This window comes from Asterias amurensis, chromosome 19 (assembly GCF_032118995.1).
Source record: "Asterias amurensis chromosome 19, ASM3211899v1".
In the NCBI taxonomy this organism is placed as follows: Eukaryota; Metazoa; Echinodermata; class Asteroidea; order Forcipulatida; family Asteriidae; genus Asterias; species Asterias amurensis.
In genome coordinates this window covers 6,691,737-6,712,009 of record NC_092666.1, presented here as the reverse complement: position 1 = coordinate 6,712,009, position 20,273 = coordinate 6,691,737, and the positions used below count along the sequence as shown (strand labels likewise).

Genomic DNA, 20,273 nt, shown 5'->3' with positions numbered 1-20,273 from the left:
CCATCTATTTTTATAACTCGAGTCAAGTATTTCAAAAAGAAGAAGAGTTCATTTTCAGCACCCCCCCCCCCCCCCCTACCAAGTCTTGCTTTTAGAACATGTCCATTAAATGCCGTGTTTCCTACCTACTTCTTGTAATAATGAAAAAGTAGTAGGCTACAGAGTGAGAAAGGATTGAGATAGATCACAACATGGTGTTCTGAGTTTTCAGTTTCTGAGGGAGTTGATAAGTTTGGTTTTTAAAAGTTTTTCCTATTTAGTTTGGGAAATGGAGAATTGCCTCATGAAAACTGGCGGAGAGTTAACAAAAAAAATCGAAAACTCTGACGTGCAAACAATTTAATATAAATAACAAGTTTAGGGGTCTAAATTCATCTGACTGGGTTTTAAGAGACTTATGAAAATTGTTTTATATTTTAGCATTATAAACATTTATACATGGGAGTTTTATTTTAATGTGGAGCACCCTCATAACTTTTCACTCACGGTACTACAAAAAGTACCGCCCTCTGTCGACGACAAGGTCAATGTCCTCTATGCGGAAATACAAAAATAGGGTTGGAAATAATTATTGCCAAACAGTCAGTGTCTGGATTGTTCATAGGCTGGGCGTAGACCAAAGTTACACATTGATTTGAAAAAACTCCCCATTGCCTACACTGTACACATCTTCAGATTATCATAATTTGGAGTATGGTAAGTACATAATTTAAAGTTTATCACCCCTTCTTGTAAAAACTCTAGTTTTAGAAGTGGGTGTGAATATCGAGCAGGTGTTGAGATTTAAAAAAGACTCGAAAACCTTTGTCAAAGACCAGTTTTCTCACTTGGTGTATCTCAATATTATCATCATCACAAAGTAACAAACCTGTGAAAATTTGAATTCAATTGGTCGTTGAATTTGCGAGATGATAATGGAAGAAAAAAAAAACTTGTCGCCCACCTTGTTGAGCTGTAAATGGCTCCGCTTTTAATATCGGTCTCATCATCACTGTCGCCATCCAGTGGTGAGACCGATGTTAAAAGCGGAGCCATTAACAGCTCAACAAGGTGTGCTATGCGTTATGATGCTTGATTTTGAGACCTCTAATTCTAATTCTGATTTCTTGAAATCAAATTCGGGGAAAAATTACCTCTTTCTCGAAAACTACGTACGTCACTTCAGAGGGAGCCGTTTCTGACAATGTTTTTTACTACCAACCTCTCCCCATTACTCGTTACCAATTAAGGTTTTATGCTACTTGTAATTATTCTGAGAGTAATTACCAATAGTAGTGTCCACTGCCTGGAGCTTTTAAATAATACGGCATGGATGTAGAAATAGTAATTGTTGTGTGCCTCATTGAATTTAATGCAATTCAATAAAACAAACTTTAATCATCCTCAAAAGACAATTACATCAGTTAGCTAGCTCCATATATAAACAAATACAGTTATGATTATAAATAGACGAATACAATTATTTTAAAAATATAAAGATTATTTGACAAAATGACAATAAGCACAAAGTGTAAAAAGTGGTTGAAACCACAGCAATTACATGTAATTACATTTAAAAAACATTTATTGAATGATCCTCGTCTTACCTGTTTTCACGGTATTATGTCTTTTTCTTTGAATTGGCAAAAAAATAGTGATAGTAAATATTTGGATATACGAAGTATACAAACATATATTAAAACTTGATGGAAATTTAAATGTTCACACCACACACCGATCTTCGATGACTTCAAGTCTTGGTCCCATTTGTTTTGAGTTTTTCCTGTTTTCAAGGCAAACGAGAAAGTATGGTTTCCCGGTGAGGCCATACGTGGTAGAAACATCTGCAGTGACTACAGGTGTTCTTTGAGACTCTGTGTATGTCTCTATAGCAAACAGTTGTCTTCATTTTATTAAAAATATTTTTTATGACCTCTTAAAAATAACCATGGTAATTGGCAAAAAATAAAAAATAAATAAAAAATAAATAAAAAGTGTGAATAATTAATGGCCTTGTTCAAATCTGATTTTTATTTATTTATTTAATTTTTATCTTTAACATTTATAATAAAGCCTATAAATAAACAGTGATAATTGAATAACAAAGCCGATGTTTAAATTTTAATAAACTGCGCCAATAAAGTATCTAAACACTTGCAAATTGTCAGATATATCGGAACCTGAAAAAGTATGCCAAAAAATAATTATTCATTTCAAGTCACCGTTAATTTCTGCACATTTTGACACATCTTGTGTTGCGCTACGATGTTGTTTAGTGGATTTATGGACACTTGAGTGGCTTAAGGTCGAATTTCAAAAGTTGTAAAAGCCCCTATTCAAGCTAAATCGTTGTATTGTGACGAGTAAGATCAGCGTTTCTTTTGCCCACCTTTTATAAACGATTTTTTTGGTCGCTTGTTTGATAAATCGGTTGTGATGAACATCAGCAATAATTGTCAGTAACCAAGCAAAGGGGTCAAAGATGGGAGGCTTACAACAATATGGGTTAAGAGCCAGAATCCCTGATTATGATGAGATAGGGAAAGGTGGTTCAAGATAACAGGAAAGATGGCTCAAATGACCAAACAGGAAAGAGGACGGATCGTTGGTTTGATAGAAGCCGGTACGTCGATGCGAGCTGCAGCTCATGGTTACAACGTCACCAGCGACGGTCAGTAAATGATGAAATGACTACCAAGCTCAGGGAAATGGGGACGACCTGTCAAGGAGTGGCCGTCCGAGGGTGACTTCTGCAGCAGAAGAAAGTTAACAAGTCCATAAAGCCTGACACCACTCTCGAGGGATTGCGACGCAACCTGATCAGGAAATGGCAGGGGATTGACCAGGTACAGATCAGAGGTCTCATTGGGAGTATGAGAAGACGACTCCTTGGCGTTCAGGACAGTGATGGAGGACACACTAAGAACTGAGGACAGGATATCAGCAGTTTTAAAGTTAAAGATACGGCAATAAATTTCATGGTCAAGTAAACGAAACGAGTTTGTGTCTTTTGATTTTGTCTGTGTGTGGTGCTTGTGCGAGTTCCCTTCTGGAATTGGGGTGAATAGGGGCTTTTGCAACTTTTGAAATTCGACCTTAAGCCACTCAAGTGCCCATAAATCCACCCAACAACATCGTAGCGCAACACAAGATGTGTCAAAATGTGCAGAAGTTAACGGTGAATAGAAATGAATAATTATTTTTTTGTATACTATTTCAGGTTCCGATAAATCTGACCATTTGTAAGTGTTTAGATACTTTATTGGCGCAGTTTATTATTAATAATAATATTGATATGACAGTTAAAACAAAAATTTTCAAAAAATATTAGAAAATGTTACAAGGCACATGGCTTCTTTAAGCCTCTGTATTTTTTTTCCCAGAATGCTCAGTAAAATGTTCAGTCACATGACTTAATCATCGTGAATTGTGAATTGAAATAGTGTTTGATGAATTTTTTTCGGTGGGCAAATTTTTTATATGGCCTCAACAGTATGACATATATTTATACCTTGTAGAAATGCCTAAAATACCAAACTTTTTGCATTACAAGTGCAAAACCAGGGGAGCCTTATGTGTTTCTGAGTTTTGGTCAAGGGAGAGGAGACTCTTTGTTTGGCAAGTAAAACCACAAACATTGTATCAAGGGACTGTTTAAATCGTGCACAGAGAGGTAAAAGATTTGCCACGATTTTAGGGACACCTTGAAAACAGGACTTCCTACGATACATGAGTAAAAAAACACAACAAATAACAAAGTATATAGATACAGTGTAAACAGATAAACAGTGGCGAACCAGACCTCCAAATAGCTGACATCCCGCACACAAAAATGTTTGAAAACAAGTGCAAAACTTCATCTGGCTGCCACTGGAACAAAAGAGAACTTTCTTCCATTTGTTTTGCAAGGAGGGAGTCTAAATCAATGTCATAAGGAAGGAATTGAAACAATTGTTTATACGTACATGATTATCACTGGTTAAGATTGATTGAGTTTTCCTATCTATTGATCAAAGAACTGGGTACGGTCTTTCTGTGGCTCTCCAATTAATTTAGTCCAAAGTCTGCAATCCTTCTCAAACTGTTTTTTGTTCTTTACACTTTTAAGTTAAAACCACCAGGAAATAAATAAAAAACATAACATACTTTAACCTCTTTTTTAAATATTAGCGCTTTTCATACCCGTTGGGCGCCTCAAAGCGCTTCCAACAATACTACCCCTGGTCACTAGACCTTAATTCATTCCTTAGACCATTTCAGCTCCCTGGGGAGTAAACAGCCTGTGCAACATTAATAAGCGCTACTCGGCTAAATCAGTCACAAGAACCACCTCTGCCCTCACAGGTACCCATTTACCCCTGGGTGGAGAGAAGCAATTATAGTTAAGTGTCTTGCACAGGGACACAAGTGTCATGACTGGGATTTGAACCCACACTCTGCTGAACAGAAGCACAAAGTGCTTGAGTTGGGTGCTCTTATCCGCTCGGCCACGACACCATAACCTTTTCAATAAACGACTGATAAAAAGACTTGTTAGGATAGTTGAAGACTTGAAAAGCTGTCCACACATGGAGCACATTGAGGAGGGCATCTTCTGGATTGATCATGTGACTAGGGAGAAGTTCCACACTCAGCTGTTGAGCAATAAAAGAGAATTTCTTAGGACTTGCATTAGTTGATACTCGTTATAACTCGGTTATTAACACAGTCAGACAAGGAAAAGTTCAAAACCTGAATTTATATCACCCATGCATCTTTATTGTTTTAGAACATTTCTTTGGATTCTTGCTCTCAAAATTAGGTTTGTCAAGCAACTCAACATGGACTTTGTAATGGGTTAGGACTTCAGTGAAGATGTTTCATCTTTTGGACTATTGGGTGAATGAGGCTGGCTAAAGCACTGATTGGTCCTTGAACTGAAGGTAAGAGACTACATCATATAACCATGGAGGAAGGAATAGAAGGAGCTCAAACGATCCGCAAAACCGCAGAGTAACAAAAGAATACCCTGACAATGCCCCTGTCTGACCAGTTGAAAAAGATAGGAGACCTCCAGCTGGACGGCCGATTAACGAGCAGGATTAGATCTCTTTGTACAGAACGTGCGGTACCGCCGCTCTGCACCGTTGCCTTCGTGAAAAGTTGAATCATTGGAGACAAGAATTGTGAATATTACACGTTCATTTACCGTTTGTGGTGTTTCACTGAAACATCATGGCATATTTTTTCATTTTTTTTTACTTTCCGGTCACTAGCGGTGGTTCAAAATTTGGGTATTAGCACACGAGGGTGGTAGGTATTCAATTGTGTTTTTCGATTTGGTGAGCACAAGTGTACACAATTTTAATCAGGTCTCTGTTTTTCTGTATTATATCCATACGACATACGACACCTTGGTTGAGTGAAGAACCAAGTCCGCACGCGCAAACTCACTTACGCCAGTTCGCCCATTGTCTGTATAAGGTATGTCGGTGATTACGAGGTGTTGTTAAACGACCGCGGTACCGCAGGTTCGACTTTTGAAGTCCCTTCGTTCGAGCTCCTTCTATTCCTTCCTCCATGATATAACTGACCAGTATTTCATGAACTTTGACATCTAATCAGAAGTAGATTGTTTGTCGTGATCCATAGACAAGAACGAAACACAATATGTCATCTGAGTCAATATTTTTCTTTGATTCCTAAGATTGTGTCAGATAATGGCTGACCAGAGTGAGGAGACCACGGAAGAGGAGGAGATGGCCAGGCAATCTCAAGAACCAGAACAAAGATCGATGGCTGTTGTTGAAAATATTCAACCATCACCAGAAACAAGGGACTTAGTGAGAGCAGAAAACACACAAATGCTTCAAGGTATAAACTTACTGTGATTATTAGTATCAATCTGTTCGCTAATTTGAAATGTATTCATCTTTAGCTGAGTTATGCAATAATCGGAACCATTGTCTATAAAAGTGTTTGTTTTCAAATCTTGTTTAATTTGATATTATTTTTATTCCTTACAGGATTTTGATACTTTTGAAAAAGTCCACAGATTTACATTCAACTTACATGGTTTGAAGATAATGATAGTAGAAAGCTTCCCTTCAAATATTACTTACTGAGGTGCTGTAGTTCTTGAGAAATGAATAAAACAAGTCACAAAATACAAAAATTATTTTAGCATGTAAAAACATATAGTATCTTCCAGTACGCGCTAATCCACCAATCAGATGCTCGAACGACTAGGGGGATAAAAACATATATACTACTTCCTCTGTTTAATATACTACTTTCTCTGTTTTTATTGCACAGTGCGTATTGTGAGTGTCAATGTATACGGACAGTGCAAAAATTACATTCAGCATAACGTTCTGAGTTTTTAAACTTTGCGCTTTGCACGTGAGACTTGAAGATAAATTCGTTATAACACGCGCGCTCGAAAAAAAAAAAAAAAAATAGCACGTCTGCGTCCCATGGATATGGGACACAGAAGCGCTATATTTTTCCGTATTCAACTTTTGCTTGTGTGATAACTTATAATAACATACCACAACTGGTGAATACGTTTTTAAATGCTATAATTGAGACAAAAATTATTTACTCATTTCTCAAAAACTACAGCACCTCAGTAAGTAATATTTTAAAGGAATCTTTCTACTATCATTATCTTCAAACTGAGTAAGTCTAATGTTAATCTGTGAACATTGTGTTTTTTGTTAGAAAAAAGTATCAGACCTTTTAAACTAAAAAATATACCCATCATCCTGGTGAATAATTTTGAACTCGTAATTACTTGACAATTTCACTATTCCCATTGGTGGAGAGCATGTCACGTTGAGGTGTTTATATGGTTTATAATGACCAGCTGGAGCTCTGTTTATAATTGGTTGTTTTCAGATACTGCACGCTAGTCTTGGCGCAAGACGTTTTTCGTTACGGGCAATGCGGGTGCAGGTTTGTTGCCATTCGATAAAGGTTAATTTCATTCCAGTGCGCTATGATCTTGATGGAATAGCGCCTTAATAATTTGAATTGTTATGTTGTTATGTTTGTAGAAATGACTTTCCTTCATTGCCCCTACAGCAGAAAATCAATCAGGTCAAGGAGCCTGTTTGATGGCCAACCAGTCTTTGTCTCTACACCGCATTGAAGGCAGTGGTAATTTGGCTGTTGCCAATCCTAGCCACTGTACGTTCATACAGCTGAAGGCAGGAGCAACAGGTAAGGTGCAAACATGAACAACCTTTGTAGATTGGTTTCTTTCTTTTAAAGGAACGTTACAGAATTGGTAAGAAACAAACATCGTGAAGATCACAGATTTACCTAAAATATACATGGTCTAATGATGATCTACATGGTCTAATGAGTACAAAACATCCCTTGAAATATTTTTTTCTGAAATGTCATACTCAATGTAAAATAAATATTCTTAGTTTATGTTTGGAGTTTATCGCTCAATGAGCGTTTTATTCATTTTTATTGTGGCATCGATGCAATGCAAAATTTGTAATCTGTTTTTCACTGTTTTTCACTCTTGTGACCTAGATGGTAGATCGATCTCAAACTTCTACAGGTTTTTCAGTTTATGTATAAGGTGGATTACATAAAGCGCTTACACTGCCAGCATTTTTTTGTTAGCAAAAACCAATTCTTTAATGTTCCTTTAAGTTACAAATGTAGAACAAATTAAACATGAATTAGAATTTTATTGGAATTTTTATAGTGGAAAAGACAAAATTGGAAATTGTTTGTTTTGATTTATATCCAAAACATCGGAACAGAGGAATTCGATAGTTGAGATAATTTTATATTCAACTATAATAATATATATTGTGATGAGGTTCCCAGTTACACCATCAAAAATAATGTATGTAAAATGAGCTAGTGTTGAATTTAATACATCATGGAGTGAGGTTTCTTGAAATGTATCTAGCTAGATTGTGCATCAATTGTGCTACATTTTTCTTGTAAATAGTTCAGCTACTCAAGAGTTTTCTCTATAATTTATCATTTAATCTTGTTAGCCGTTATTTCTTTCTTTAACTTTGTCTTCCAGAGAATATTTTACCTGCATTGGAGAAACTAACTGCCACTTTACAACAGAAACGAGCTTTGGATTCAGCATTAAAACCAACAGGTAATTTACTCAACCAAAACATGTCAAATCTTGGATAGTCATTATTATACCAACACTTTCATTAAGAGAAGATTAAGAGAAGAAGTTTGCTGTGGCATTTGTTTCTGACAGTTTCTGCTGAATGTGATTTGCAAGGTATATTATAAATGAGTCGCAAACATCAAAAACATAGCATAGGCAGGGGCGTCAATCCGTCTTGAAAAGTGGGGGGGGACATAACATTTACGGCGTGGGGTCCGGGGCCCGCTTTAGGGCCCCGGGAATTTTTTAGGCCGTAGATGCTCTCTGGTGCAATCTAGGGAGTCTGAGTGGTGATGTTCCCCCCTCTCAGATGTTGGAATTTAATGCCTATTTCAAGCTATGATGCACCTATTTTTGCTTTCATGGTTATTGTACCTAAAAAACAACTCAATTATAGCTTCTTAATATCCATATTGTTTCTGCATTATAATGCTCAGACGGCAGTTCATCCTTGGTGGGTATTAAAGATGGAGCCTGCTATAAAGCGGAACACAAAGCCTTTTATGGCCTTGGGTCCAGGCCTAAGGGCTCGGAAATTTTTTGCATTCTAGATGCTCCGAGGTGCAATCTTAGGCCAATAAGATGCATACAGAATGGCACAGAACATCTGTAAAATGTGAGCAGCAGTAGAACCTTTTGAGTTAACAGCATCTTCAAGTTCGGATCTATGAACCAAGTTTTAGGGGGAAAATCTGTCAAAGAGTGAGCACACGAGTGCGAAACCTTTACGGCATGGGTCCGGGCCCGCTGAAGGACCCGGAAAAATTTTGCATTCTAGATGCTCTGTGGTGCAATCTTAGGCCAATAAGAGGCTTACAGAATGGAACAGAACATCTGTAAAATGTGAGCAGCAGTAGAACCTTTTGAGTTAACAGCACCTTCAAGTGCGGATCTACGAACCTTGTTTTAGGGGGCAAATCTGTGAGAGAGTGAGCACGCGAGTGTGAAACCTTTACGGCATGGGTCCGGGCCCGCTTAAGGGCCCGGGAAAATTGTGCATTCTAGATGCTCTGTGGTGCAATCTTTAGGCCAATAAGAGGCTTACAGAATGGAACAGAACATCTGTAAAATGTGAGCAGCAGTAGAATCTTTTTGGTTAACAGCATGTTCATGTGTTGATCTATGACACAAATTTTTGGGGGCAAATCTGCCAAAGAGTGAGCACGCAAATGTGAAACCTTTACGGCATGGGTCCGGGCCCGCTTAAGTGCCCGGGAAAATTGTGCATTCTAGATGCTCTGTGGTGCAATCTTTAGGCCAATAAGAGGCTTACAGAATGGAACAGAACATCTGTAAAATTTGAGCAGCAGTAGAATCTTTTTGGTTAACAGCATGTTCATGTGTTGATCTATGACACAAATTTTTGGGGGCAAATCTGCCAAAGAGTGAGCACGCAAATGTGAAACCTTTACGGCATGGGTCCGGACCCGCTTAAGGGCCCGGGAAAATTTTGCATTCTAGATGCTCTGTGGTGCAATCTTAGGCCAATAAGAGGCTTTCACTTACAGAATGGAACAGAACATCTGTAAAAATGTGAGCAGCAGTAGAATCTTTTTGGTTAACAGCATGTTCAGGTGTTGATCTGACACGAATTTTAGGGGGCAAATCTGCCAAAGAGTGAGCACGCGAATGTGAAACCTTTACGGCATGGGTTCGGGCCCGCTTAAGTGCCCGGGAAAATTGTGCATTCTAGATGCTCTGTGGTGCAATCTTTAGGCCAATAAGAGGCTTACAGAATGGAACAGAACATCTGTAAAATGTGAGCAGCAGTAGAATCTTTTTGGTTAACAGCATGTTCATGTGTTGATCTATGACACAAATTTTTGGGGGCAAATCTGCCAAAGAGTGAGCACGCAAATGTGAAACCTTTACGGCATGGGTCCGGACCCGCTTAAGGGCCCGGGAAAATTTTGCATTCTAGATGCTCTGTGGTGCAATCTTAGGCCAATAAGAGGCTTTCACTTACAGAATGGAACAGAACATCTGTAAAAATGTTAGCAGCAGTAGAATCTTTTTGGTTAACAGCATGTTCAGGTGTTGATCTGACACGAATTTTAGGGGGCAAATCTGCCAAAGAGTGAGCACGCGAATGTGAAACCTTTACGGCATGGGTCCGGGCCCGCTTAAGGGCCCGGGAAAATTTTGTATTTTTAGATGGTGCAATCTTTAGGCCATTTAGCGGCCAAATGGCAAACGAAACAGAACAATGAGCTGTGGGAATATTGTGTTCCAGTGCTCCACAGTTCCAGAGTGCAAAACATGAGTTTCATGATAAAGGTGGTCAAAAGACACGGGGAACAGTTGATACTGTGTCCCCCACCCTTCGAAAATGGGGTGGGGGTTCACGTTCCTTCCACTCTTTCAGGGGGAGGTGCAAATCTGTCAACGATGGACCATGCGTGTGGGAAGCCTTTACGTCGTGAGGTGCGGGCCCGATTAAGAGCCCGGGGAAATTTTGCATTTTAGATGCTCTGTGATGCAATCTAGGGAGTCTGAGTGGTGATGTTCCCCCCTCTCAGATGTTGGAATTTAATGCCTATTTCAAGCTATGATACACCTATTTTTGCTTTCATGGTTATTGTACCTAAAAAACAACTCAATTATAGCTTCGTAATATCCATATTGTTTCTGCATTATAATGCTCAGACGGCAGTTCATCCTTGGTGGGTATTAAAGATGGAGCCTGCTATAAAGCGGAACACAAAGCCTTTTATGGCCTTGGGTCCAGGCCTAAGGGCTCGGAAATTTTTTGCATTCTAGATGCTCCGAGGTGCAATCTTAGGCCAATAAGATGCATACAGAATGGCACAGAACATCTGTAAAATGTGAGCAGCAGTAGAACCTTTTGAGTTAACAGCATCTTCAAGTTCGGATCTATGAACCAAGTTTTAGGGGGAAAATCTGTCAAAGAGTGAGCACACGAGTGCGAAACCTTTACGGCATGGGTCCGGGCCCGCTGAAGGACCCGGAAAAATTTTGCATAATAGATGCTCTGTGGTGCAATCTTAGGCCAATAAGAGGCTTACAGAATGGAACAGAACATCTGTAAAATGTGAGCAGCAGTAGAACCTTTTGAGTTAACAGCACCTTCAAGTGCGGATCTACGAACCTTGTTTTAGGGGGCAAATCTGTGAGAGAGTGAGCACGCGAGTGTGAAACCTTTACGGCATGGGTCCGGGCCCGCTTAAGGGCCCGGGAAAATTGTGCATTCTAGATGCTCTGTGGTGCAATCTTTAGGCCAATAAGAGGCTTACAGAATGGAACAGAACATCTGTAAAATGTGAGCAGCAGTAGAATCTTTTTGGTTAACAGCATGTTCATGTGTTGATCTATGACACAAATTTTTGGGGGCAAATCTGCCAAAGAGTGAGCACGCAAATGTGAAACCTTTACGGCATGGGTCCGGGCCCGCTTAAGTGCCCGGGAAAATTGTGCATTCTAGATGCTCTGTGGTGCAATCTTTAGGCCAATAAGAGGCTTACAGAATGGAACAGAACATCTGTAAAATTTGAGCAGCAGTAGAATCTTTTTGGTTAACAGCATGTTCATGTGTTGATCTATGACACAAATTTTTGGGGGCAAATCTGCCAAAGAGTGAGCACGCAAATGTGAAACCTTTACGGCATGGGTCCGGACCCGCTTAAGGGCCCGGGAAAATTTTGCATTCTAGATGCTCTGTGGTGCAATCTTAGGCCAATAAGAGGCTTTCACTTACAGAATGGAACAGAACATCTGTAAAAATGTGAGCAGCAGTAGAATCTTTTTGGTTAACAGCATGTTCAGGTGTTGATCTGACACGAATTTTAGGGGGCAAATCTGCCAAAGAGTGAGCACGCGAATGTGAAACCTTTACGGCATGGGTTCGGGCCCGCTTAAGTGCCCGGGAAAATTGTGCATTCTAGATGCTCTGTGGTGCAATCTTTAGGCCAATAAGAGGCTTACAGAATGGAACAGAACATCTGTAAAATGTGAGTAGCAGTAGAATCTTTTTGGTTAACAGCATGTTCATGTGTTGATCTATGACACAAATTTTTGGGGGCAAATCTGCCAAAGAGTGAGCACGCAAATGTGAAACCTTTACGGCATGGGTCCGGACCCGCTTAAGGGCCCGGGAAAATTTTGCATTCTAGATGCTCTGTGGTGCAATCTTAGGCCAATAAGAGGCTTTCACTTACAGAATGGAACAGAACATCTGTAAAAATGTTAGCAGCAGTAGAATCTTTTTGGTTAACAGCATGTTCAGGTGTTGATCTGACACGAATTTTAGGGGGCAAATCTGCCAAAGAGTGAGCACGCGAATGTGAAACCTTTACGGCATGGGTCCGGGCCCGCTTAAGGGCCCGGGAAAATTTTGTATTTTTAGATGGTGCAATCTTTAGGCCATTTAGCGGCCAAATGGCAAACGAAACAGAACAATGAGCTGTGGGAATATTGTGTTCCATTGCTCCACAGTTCCAGAGTGCAAAACATGAGTTTCATGATAAAGGTGGTCAAAAGACACGGGGAACAGTTGATACTGTGTCCCCCACCCTTCGAAAATGGGGTGGGGGTTCACGTTCCTTCCACTCTTTCAGGGGGAGGTGCAAATCTGTCAACGATGGACCATGCGTGTGGGAAGCCTTTACGTCGTGAGGTGCGGGCCCGATTAAGAGCCCGGGGAAATTTTGCATTTTAGATGCTCTGTGATGCAATCTAGGGCCAATTTTGAGGGGGGACATTTGATATAGTGTCCCCCACCCTTCAAAAAATTGTGTCATCTTTTGCCCACGGGATTAATGCCCATAGGGACACCTGGTTTCGTCTTACACAGTGCAAAACTTGGGCTTCATGATAAAGGTGGTCAAAAAGGTTGGGGTACATTTGATATTGTGTCCCCCACCCTCCAAAAGGTGGGGGGGACATGTCCCCCTGTCCCCCCCCCCCTGATTGACGCCCATGAGCATAGGGCGACCTGTCTTAAACAAGAATAATTTTTGTTTGCAACAATCAAGCAATCAATATTTAGAATATACAAAATAACTGTCAAAACAAAAGGCAATTGTTGTAGGTTTTTTATTATGTGAGACTTGTCAGGCCTGGAATTAACATGGAGTCCACGGAGGCCATGGCCTGAGATGCCCCTGGTCTTGGCCTTGTTGCCCCTGGTCTTGTCCTTGGTGCCCCTGGTCTTGGCCTTGGTGCCCCTGGTCTTAGCCTTGGTGCCCCTGGTCTTGTCCTTGGTGCCCCTGGTCTTGGCCTTGGTGCCCCTGGTCTTAGCCTTGGTGCCCCTGGTCTTGGCCTTGGTGCCCCTGGTCTTGGCCTTGGTGCCCCTGGTCTTGGCCTGAGATGCCCCTGGTCTTGGCCTTGGTGCCCCTGGTCTTGGCCTTGGTGCCCCTAGTCTTGGCCTTGTTGCCCCTGGTCTTGGCCTTGGTGCCCCTGGTCTTGGCCTTGGTGCCCCTGGTCTTGGCCTTGGTGCCCCTGGTCTTGGCCTTGGTGCCCCTGGTCTTGGCCTTGGTGCCCCTGGTCTTGGCTTTGGTGCCCTTCAAAAGTGTCCCATAGACTTTCAGATTTTACAACGGACGTGCCTTTTGCAAAAAAGAAAATGTCCTTGCTCTTTTAAAGATGAAATTCCAGGCCAGCATGTCATGATGGATAATATAATTCACAGGTTGGTTGTTTTAAAAACACTGGACACTATTGGTAACTGTCAAAGATCAGTCTTCTCACTTGGTGTATCTCAACATATGTATAAATATAAAATAACAAACCTGTGAAAATTTGGGCTCAATTGGTCGTCGAAGTTGCGAGATAACAATGAAAGAAAAAACACCCTTGCCACATGAAGTTGTGTGCTTTCAGATGCTTGATTTTGAGACCTCAAATTCTAAATCTGAGGTCTCAAAATCAAAATCGTCAAAAATAACTTCTTTCTCGAAAACTATGTCACTTCAGAGGGAGTTGTTTCTCACAATATTTTATACTATCAACCTTTCTCCATTACTCGTTACCAGGTAAGGTTCTATGCTAATAATGTTTTTGAGTAATTACCAATAGTGTTCACTGCCTTTAATGAGTTTGGAATTAACAGAGGATATGAATAAAATAAACTCTTTCAAAAAAACGCTGATCTACCCCCTGGAACGTACTTACAGAAATATTTGTATTTGGTGGCAATGTTTTGATGACAAGGCTTGCAGCGTCAAGAAAATCTCTGAAATTAATGTGGGCCCCCCTTCACAACATTCCCAGTTTAGACCTAAAATTTCATTGAGTGCGAAAGATTGCCAGTATCTCATGGGCTTTCCTTAAACTTTGTTTGAAAATAAAGCAATGATATGTTTGATCAATCATGCCCATTAAACTGTCTTGTAGGATCTGGACAAGAGTGCACTCCACCGAATATTCAAAAACTAGATAACTGCCCCCAAGCTGCTGCCAGTGGAACGTCAATACAACCCAAAACCTTAGGTAAGTACATCCCATGAACATTTTGAACATTCCATTCACTTTATGATATCATTGTAGCATACGGTGGCTTTTCTTGCAATAAAAACCATTCAGCGTTCTCCCTTAACTGTGGTCCGCTGACCTAATGTCAGTTAAAACACCTGAGGACCAGTTAGAACACTCTCCAAGTGGTCCGACTGGCTTGTTTAGTGTTATGGCTATTTAATAGGAATTCATAAATACCTCAGACAGTTTCGCTATTCCTATTGTTGGAGTGCGCATCACATGGGGGTGTTTAAACGGTTGATAATGACCAGCTGGTGCTCTGTTTATATCCGGTTGTTTTCGGACACTACGCGCTAGTGGTCCGCTGACCTAATGTCAGTTAAAACACCCAAGACCAGTTAGAATACCCTGCGAGTGGTCCGGTGAAAAAAATGATGAACTTGTGAAATATCAAGCTAATTGGTCCTGCTGGCTAGTTGCTGACAAAGTTAAGGGCAAACCCTGCCATGGTGGTTGATATTGAATGGACATGCTCTAGTATACACATATTGACTGGCAACGAGGTAACTATGTATACGTCTATTCCCACGAGGGACTTTGAGTGACCAGAAGAGCGAACCTATTTCCCGAGGCCGAAGACCAAGGGAAATAGGCCCCTCTTCTGGTCACTCACAGGCCCGAGGGGAATAGGACGTACAATAGTTACCGATTTATGCCAGTCAATATGTGTTGTATAACAGCTCGGTCTTAAATGTCAAATAAGAACAGAACAAGGAGTTTTGTAGTTGTTGTTCATGGTTCAAGTCAAGAGAGGGCGCTGTTACCGCGGGCACTATATTCAAAGACTATTCCCCGCTCTGGTACTATTCCCGCAAAACACGCGCGCGCGATCACTAGCCTATATTAGTTCATCCCATGTGACCGTGTTTCAGCCAACCAGAATACAAAAGGCGAAGCTGAGGAAAAAATGGAACGGTCCGGGGATTACCAAGAGAGCAGGAGTTTTAACCAAAGCACAAGTAAAGGCAGTCAATATTTGTTTCATTACACCCAACAGACTATTTATCATCCTCGTACACGTGTATTCGTACGTGTTTTTCAGGTACACAGCACACAACTGATTGGCTTCAAGGTGGGTTAAAAGACGTCTGGGTATCACGTGCCATGTAATAGTCTGCTATTGCATGGCAAACGACTATCACACGGCCGCCGGGTTTCTAGTAAAACTAAGACATATCATGTGACACGCTCTAAACAGATGAAAAGGCAGAATTGTTGTAAGGCCGGGTGTTATAAGATTATATAAATGGATGATGAAGTACTAGAGCTACATTCATCTCTCTTAAGGTTGTTCTGAATTTATTTATTGATGGTGTTGAATAAGGGAATAAAATGGTAGCGACAAGTTCTTAAACAGCCGTTTAAAACCGGCAGGGCCGTTGCTGTGTGATAAAGGCCCAAACAGAAGGCGAGGACCTTTATCGCACGACAACGACCCTGCAAGGTTTTAAACGGATGTTTATAGAACGAGTCACTACTTTTTATTCCCTTATTCAACACCACCCATTCATAAATGCCCTTTTGATAAAAATGTTAAAAAATACAATTATAGACACTTTGACAACTGAAAATTTGAGGTTTGAAATATTTTTTTCAAAAACTTTGTGAAGAATCTGTTTGATGGGCATAAGTTGTGTGTATGCGCGGGTGCTTAGAAACAGATTATGCGCTGTTACTAAACGGTTTAAATTGCGTTCCGCGTGATAATCTTACGCACCCAACATGCGGAAGCCAGCCGGTTATAAACAGCTCCAGCTGGTCATTATCAACCGTATAAACACCCCCACGCGACACGCTCTCCACCAATAGGAGTGGAGAAAATGAATCAAGAATAATTGTTCCATATCGTGTTTTTCGTTTTTAATCAGATGAACCAAGTGTGCAAGGAGCCCATTCGACAAAAGATCCAGCCCAGGTCGCTGCAGCCCAGGTCGCTGCAAAGAGCTGTAGAGAGGCAATAGCAACTTATTATAGGAAAACAGGTAGCTATGTGAAACTGATACCATGGGAGGATGATGACACCAAACATATCAGAGATATCTTTACAGAATTAACATTGGAGAAATCTGGAAAGAAACTGGATTCATATAAGGATATTTTCCTTCAGAAAACAAGAGATGGTGATTGCATAAATCAGGCTGTTTTGAATGGGTTAGCTGGTAGAGGGAAGTCTACCCTCATTGATAAGATGGCTTATGATTGGGCATGTGGTGAAGCACTGCAGCAGTTTGAGCTTGTATTTGTTATAAGAATGAGTGCAGTTGAACAAAGCACAGAGCTAGTTGACTCAATTTTTGACCAACTTTTAAGCGGAGTAACAAGTGTAGATAAGAACTCGTTGAGTTCTTTTATCAGTCACCATCAAGAGAAAGTACTGTTCTTGTTTGATGGCTTTGATGAGTTAAAGACCCGTGCCCTTGATAAAGCCTTATTTGGTTCAATTCTAAAGATCTTGAACCGTAAGAAAGACAGAGAGTGTTTTGTTGTAGTTACCACTCGCCCCTCTCACTATCATAAATTAGTGACAAGATCATTAATTCAAGAGCCTTTCACACAGGTCAGGGTTGAAGGTTTTGATAAAGAAGATATCAAGAAGTATGTGAAGAGATTTTACTCGGATGAACATGACAAAGCAGAAATGCTTATTCGGAGGATCAAATCCTCAAATGCTTTATCTGATTTGGCAAAGAGTCCAATGCTACTTCTGTTGATGTGCATTTTGTGGAGAGAGGATTCTAAACTCCCAGAAACAATGTCTCGTATCTACAGTGAGGCATTGGAGTACATATTTCACAGAAAAACTGATATGTCATCAAATGAGATATCAAAAGTAACAAATGAACTTGGAAAGATTGCCTTGCTTGGTCTTCTTGCTCCAGAACAACAGCTTGCTTTTCCTGAGCAAGTGTTTGAACCAAATGTGCTTGAATCTGCCATAAAAGCAGGTATTCTTACAAGACAAAAGGTCTTGAAGGGAATGAAAAGTCACAACAGCATTCAATTCCTTCATAAGACTTTTCAAGAGTGTTGTGCTGGTAAATACTTACAAAGCTTGTTAGAAACAGACCCGGTGGAATTCCAAAAGAGCCTGGATAAAATGATCAGTTCTAGAAGTGATGACTTTGATTATATTTTGCGGTTTTGTGCTGGTGACAACATGACATGTACAAATAGCATTTTACAAACACTTGCTAAAGTACCAGGCGGGATGCAGATCGGCCTTGACTGCTACTTTGAGGGTCAGACAAAAGATTTACCCCCAGTGGAGTTCATGAAGTCTGTTCTAACAGATCATATAGACATTGACGGTTGGAACAGGGACACTCTTAACTCATTCATATACTTGCTTAGAAATGTTCATGCATGCACAGTGGAAAACAAACACACTGATTATCTTGAGAAGGTACAGTCAGTAAGGGTAACTAATTGTCACTTGGGTGGGTGTATGTCAGATTTGGTAGACTCTATGAGCTTAATGACGAATCTTTCAAAGGTGGACATAGTTGTTAGCACATTGAATGAGAGTACTGAAGAATATTCTGCATTATCAGGAGCAGCCTCATCTGCTGCATCATTGGCCCATCACTTCAAGAAGATGAAGAACCTTAAGAGGCTTGTCTTGAGGGGCTTCTCATTGACAGGTGAAGATATGACACATATTGTTTCTGCACTGTGTGATCTGCCCAACTTGGTTGAGTTGGATCTTTCGGAAAATGGATACCTTAGCGGTTCTGCTGCATCATGGGCCCATCACTTCAAGAAGATGGAGAACCTTAAGAGGCTTGTCTGGAGGGGCCTCTCATTGACAGGTGAAGATATGACACATATTGTTTCTGCACTGTGTGATCTGCCCAACTTGGTTGAGTTGGATTTTTCGGAAAATGGATACCTTAGCGGTTCTGCTGCATCATGGGCCCATCACTTCAAGAAGATGAAGAATCTTAAGAAGCTTGTCTGGAGGGGCTTCTCATTGACAGGTGAAGATATGACACATATTGTTTCTGCACTGTGTGATCTGCCCAACTTCGTTGAGTTGGATCTTTCCGGTAACCCGTACGTTTGTTTTTCTGCTGCATCATGGGCCCATCACTTCAAGAAGATGAAGAATCTTAAGAAGCTTGTCTGGAGGGGCTTCTCATTGACGGGTGAAGATATGACACATATTGCTCCTGCACTGTGTGATCTGCCCAACTTGGTTGAGTTGAATCTTCCGGCAAATACATCTCTTGGTGGTTCGGCTGCATTATGGGCCCATCACTTAAAGAAGATGAAGAACCTTAAGAGGCTTGTCTTAGCTTACTGCTCATTGATAGGTGAAGATATGACACATATTGCTCCTGCACTGTGTGATCTGCCCAACTTCGTTGAGTTGGATCTTTCGGTAAATCAATCCCTTGGTGGTTCTGCTGCATCATGGGCCCATCACTTCAAGAAGATGAAGAACCTTAAGAAGCTTGTCTTGAGGGACTGCTTATTGACAGGTGAAGCTATGACACATGTTGCTCCTGCACTGTGTGATCTGCCCAACTTCCTTGAGTTGGATCTTTCCGGTAACCCGTACGTTGGTGGTTCTGCTGCATCATGGGCCCATCACTTCAAGAAGATGAAGAGCCTTCAGAAGCTTGTCTTGAGGGACTGCTTATTGACAGGTGAAACTATGACACATGTTGCTCCTGCACTGTGTGATCTGCCCAACTTCGTTGAGTTGGATCTTTCCTGTAACCCGTACGTTTGTGGTTCTGCTGCATCATGGGCCCATCACTTCAAGAAGATGAAGAACCTTCAGAAGCTTGTCCTGAGTGGCTGCTCATTGACAGGTGAAGATATGACACATATTGCTCCTGCACTGTGTGATCTGCCAAACTTGATTGAATTGAATCTTTTAGGAAATGTAGACCTTGGTGGTTCTGCTGCATCATGGGCCCATCACTTCAAGAAGATGAAGAACCTTAAGGATTACTTGTGGTTCGGTGTATTGACGGCCGAAGAGATTACACATATTGCTCCTGCACTGTGTGTTCTGCCCAACTTGGTAAGAGTTGAATCTTTGGGGAAATGAATCTCTTGGTGGTTCGGCTGCATTATGGGCCCATCACTTCAAGAAGATGAAGAACCGTAAGAGGCTTAGAATTGTCTTGAGTAGCTGCTCATTGACAGGTGAAGATATGACACATATTGCTTCTGCACTGTGTGATCTGCCCAACTTGGTTGAGTTGGATCTTACGATGAATGAATCCCTTGGTGATTCTGCTGCATCATGGGCCCATCACTTCATGAAGATGAAGAACCTTAAGAAGCTTGTCTTGAGGGGCTGCTCATTGACAGGTAAAGATATGACACATATTGCTCCTGCACTGTGTGATCTGCCCAACTTGGTTGAGTTGGGTCTTTCAGAAAATGTAGACCTTGGTGATTCTGCTGCATCATGGGCCCATCACTTCATGGAGATGGAGAACCTTCAGAAGTTTGACTTGAGCTTCTGTTATCTTGAAGATGAAGATATGACACATGTTGAAAATGCATTGCATGGTTTGCCCCATTTGGTTGTAACCGGAAGATAATTCATAAATGAGTAATTCACAATGGATGATCCAAAGATTTTTAAAAAATTTGTGAAAAAGACGGCTAGCTTCAAGACAAGCTAAATCTCAACGGTCCTCAT

At 40.8% G+C, this 20,273-nt stretch overlaps 1 protein-coding gene across 2 annotated transcripts; it reads left to right on the top strand.

The window, feature by feature from the left end:
- The first annotated feature begins 567 nt into the window (after positions 1–567).
- LOC139951623 (NLR family CARD domain-containing protein 4-like) lies at positions 568–19,779 on the top strand. 2 transcript variants are annotated; one of them, XM_071950592.1, is made up of 7 exons: positions 568–696; positions 4,781–4,901; positions 5,666–5,832; positions 7,048–7,182; positions 8,018–8,098; positions 14,471–14,566; positions 16,480–19,779. In XM_071950592.1, the coding sequence occupies exons 3-7, from the start codon at positions 5,679–5,681 to the stop codon at positions 19,668–19,670; spliced, it is 3,657 nt and encodes a 1,218-aa protein (XP_071806693.1). In that variant the 5' UTR covers positions 568–696; positions 4,781–4,901; positions 5,666–5,678; the 3' UTR covers positions 19,671–19,779. The 2 variants fall into 2 exon arrangements, with proteins under 2 accessions (XP_071806693.1, XP_071806692.1); XM_071950591.1 differs by having other exon boundaries at positions 7,045–7,182.
- Positions 19,780–20,273: the final 494 nt, after the last annotated feature.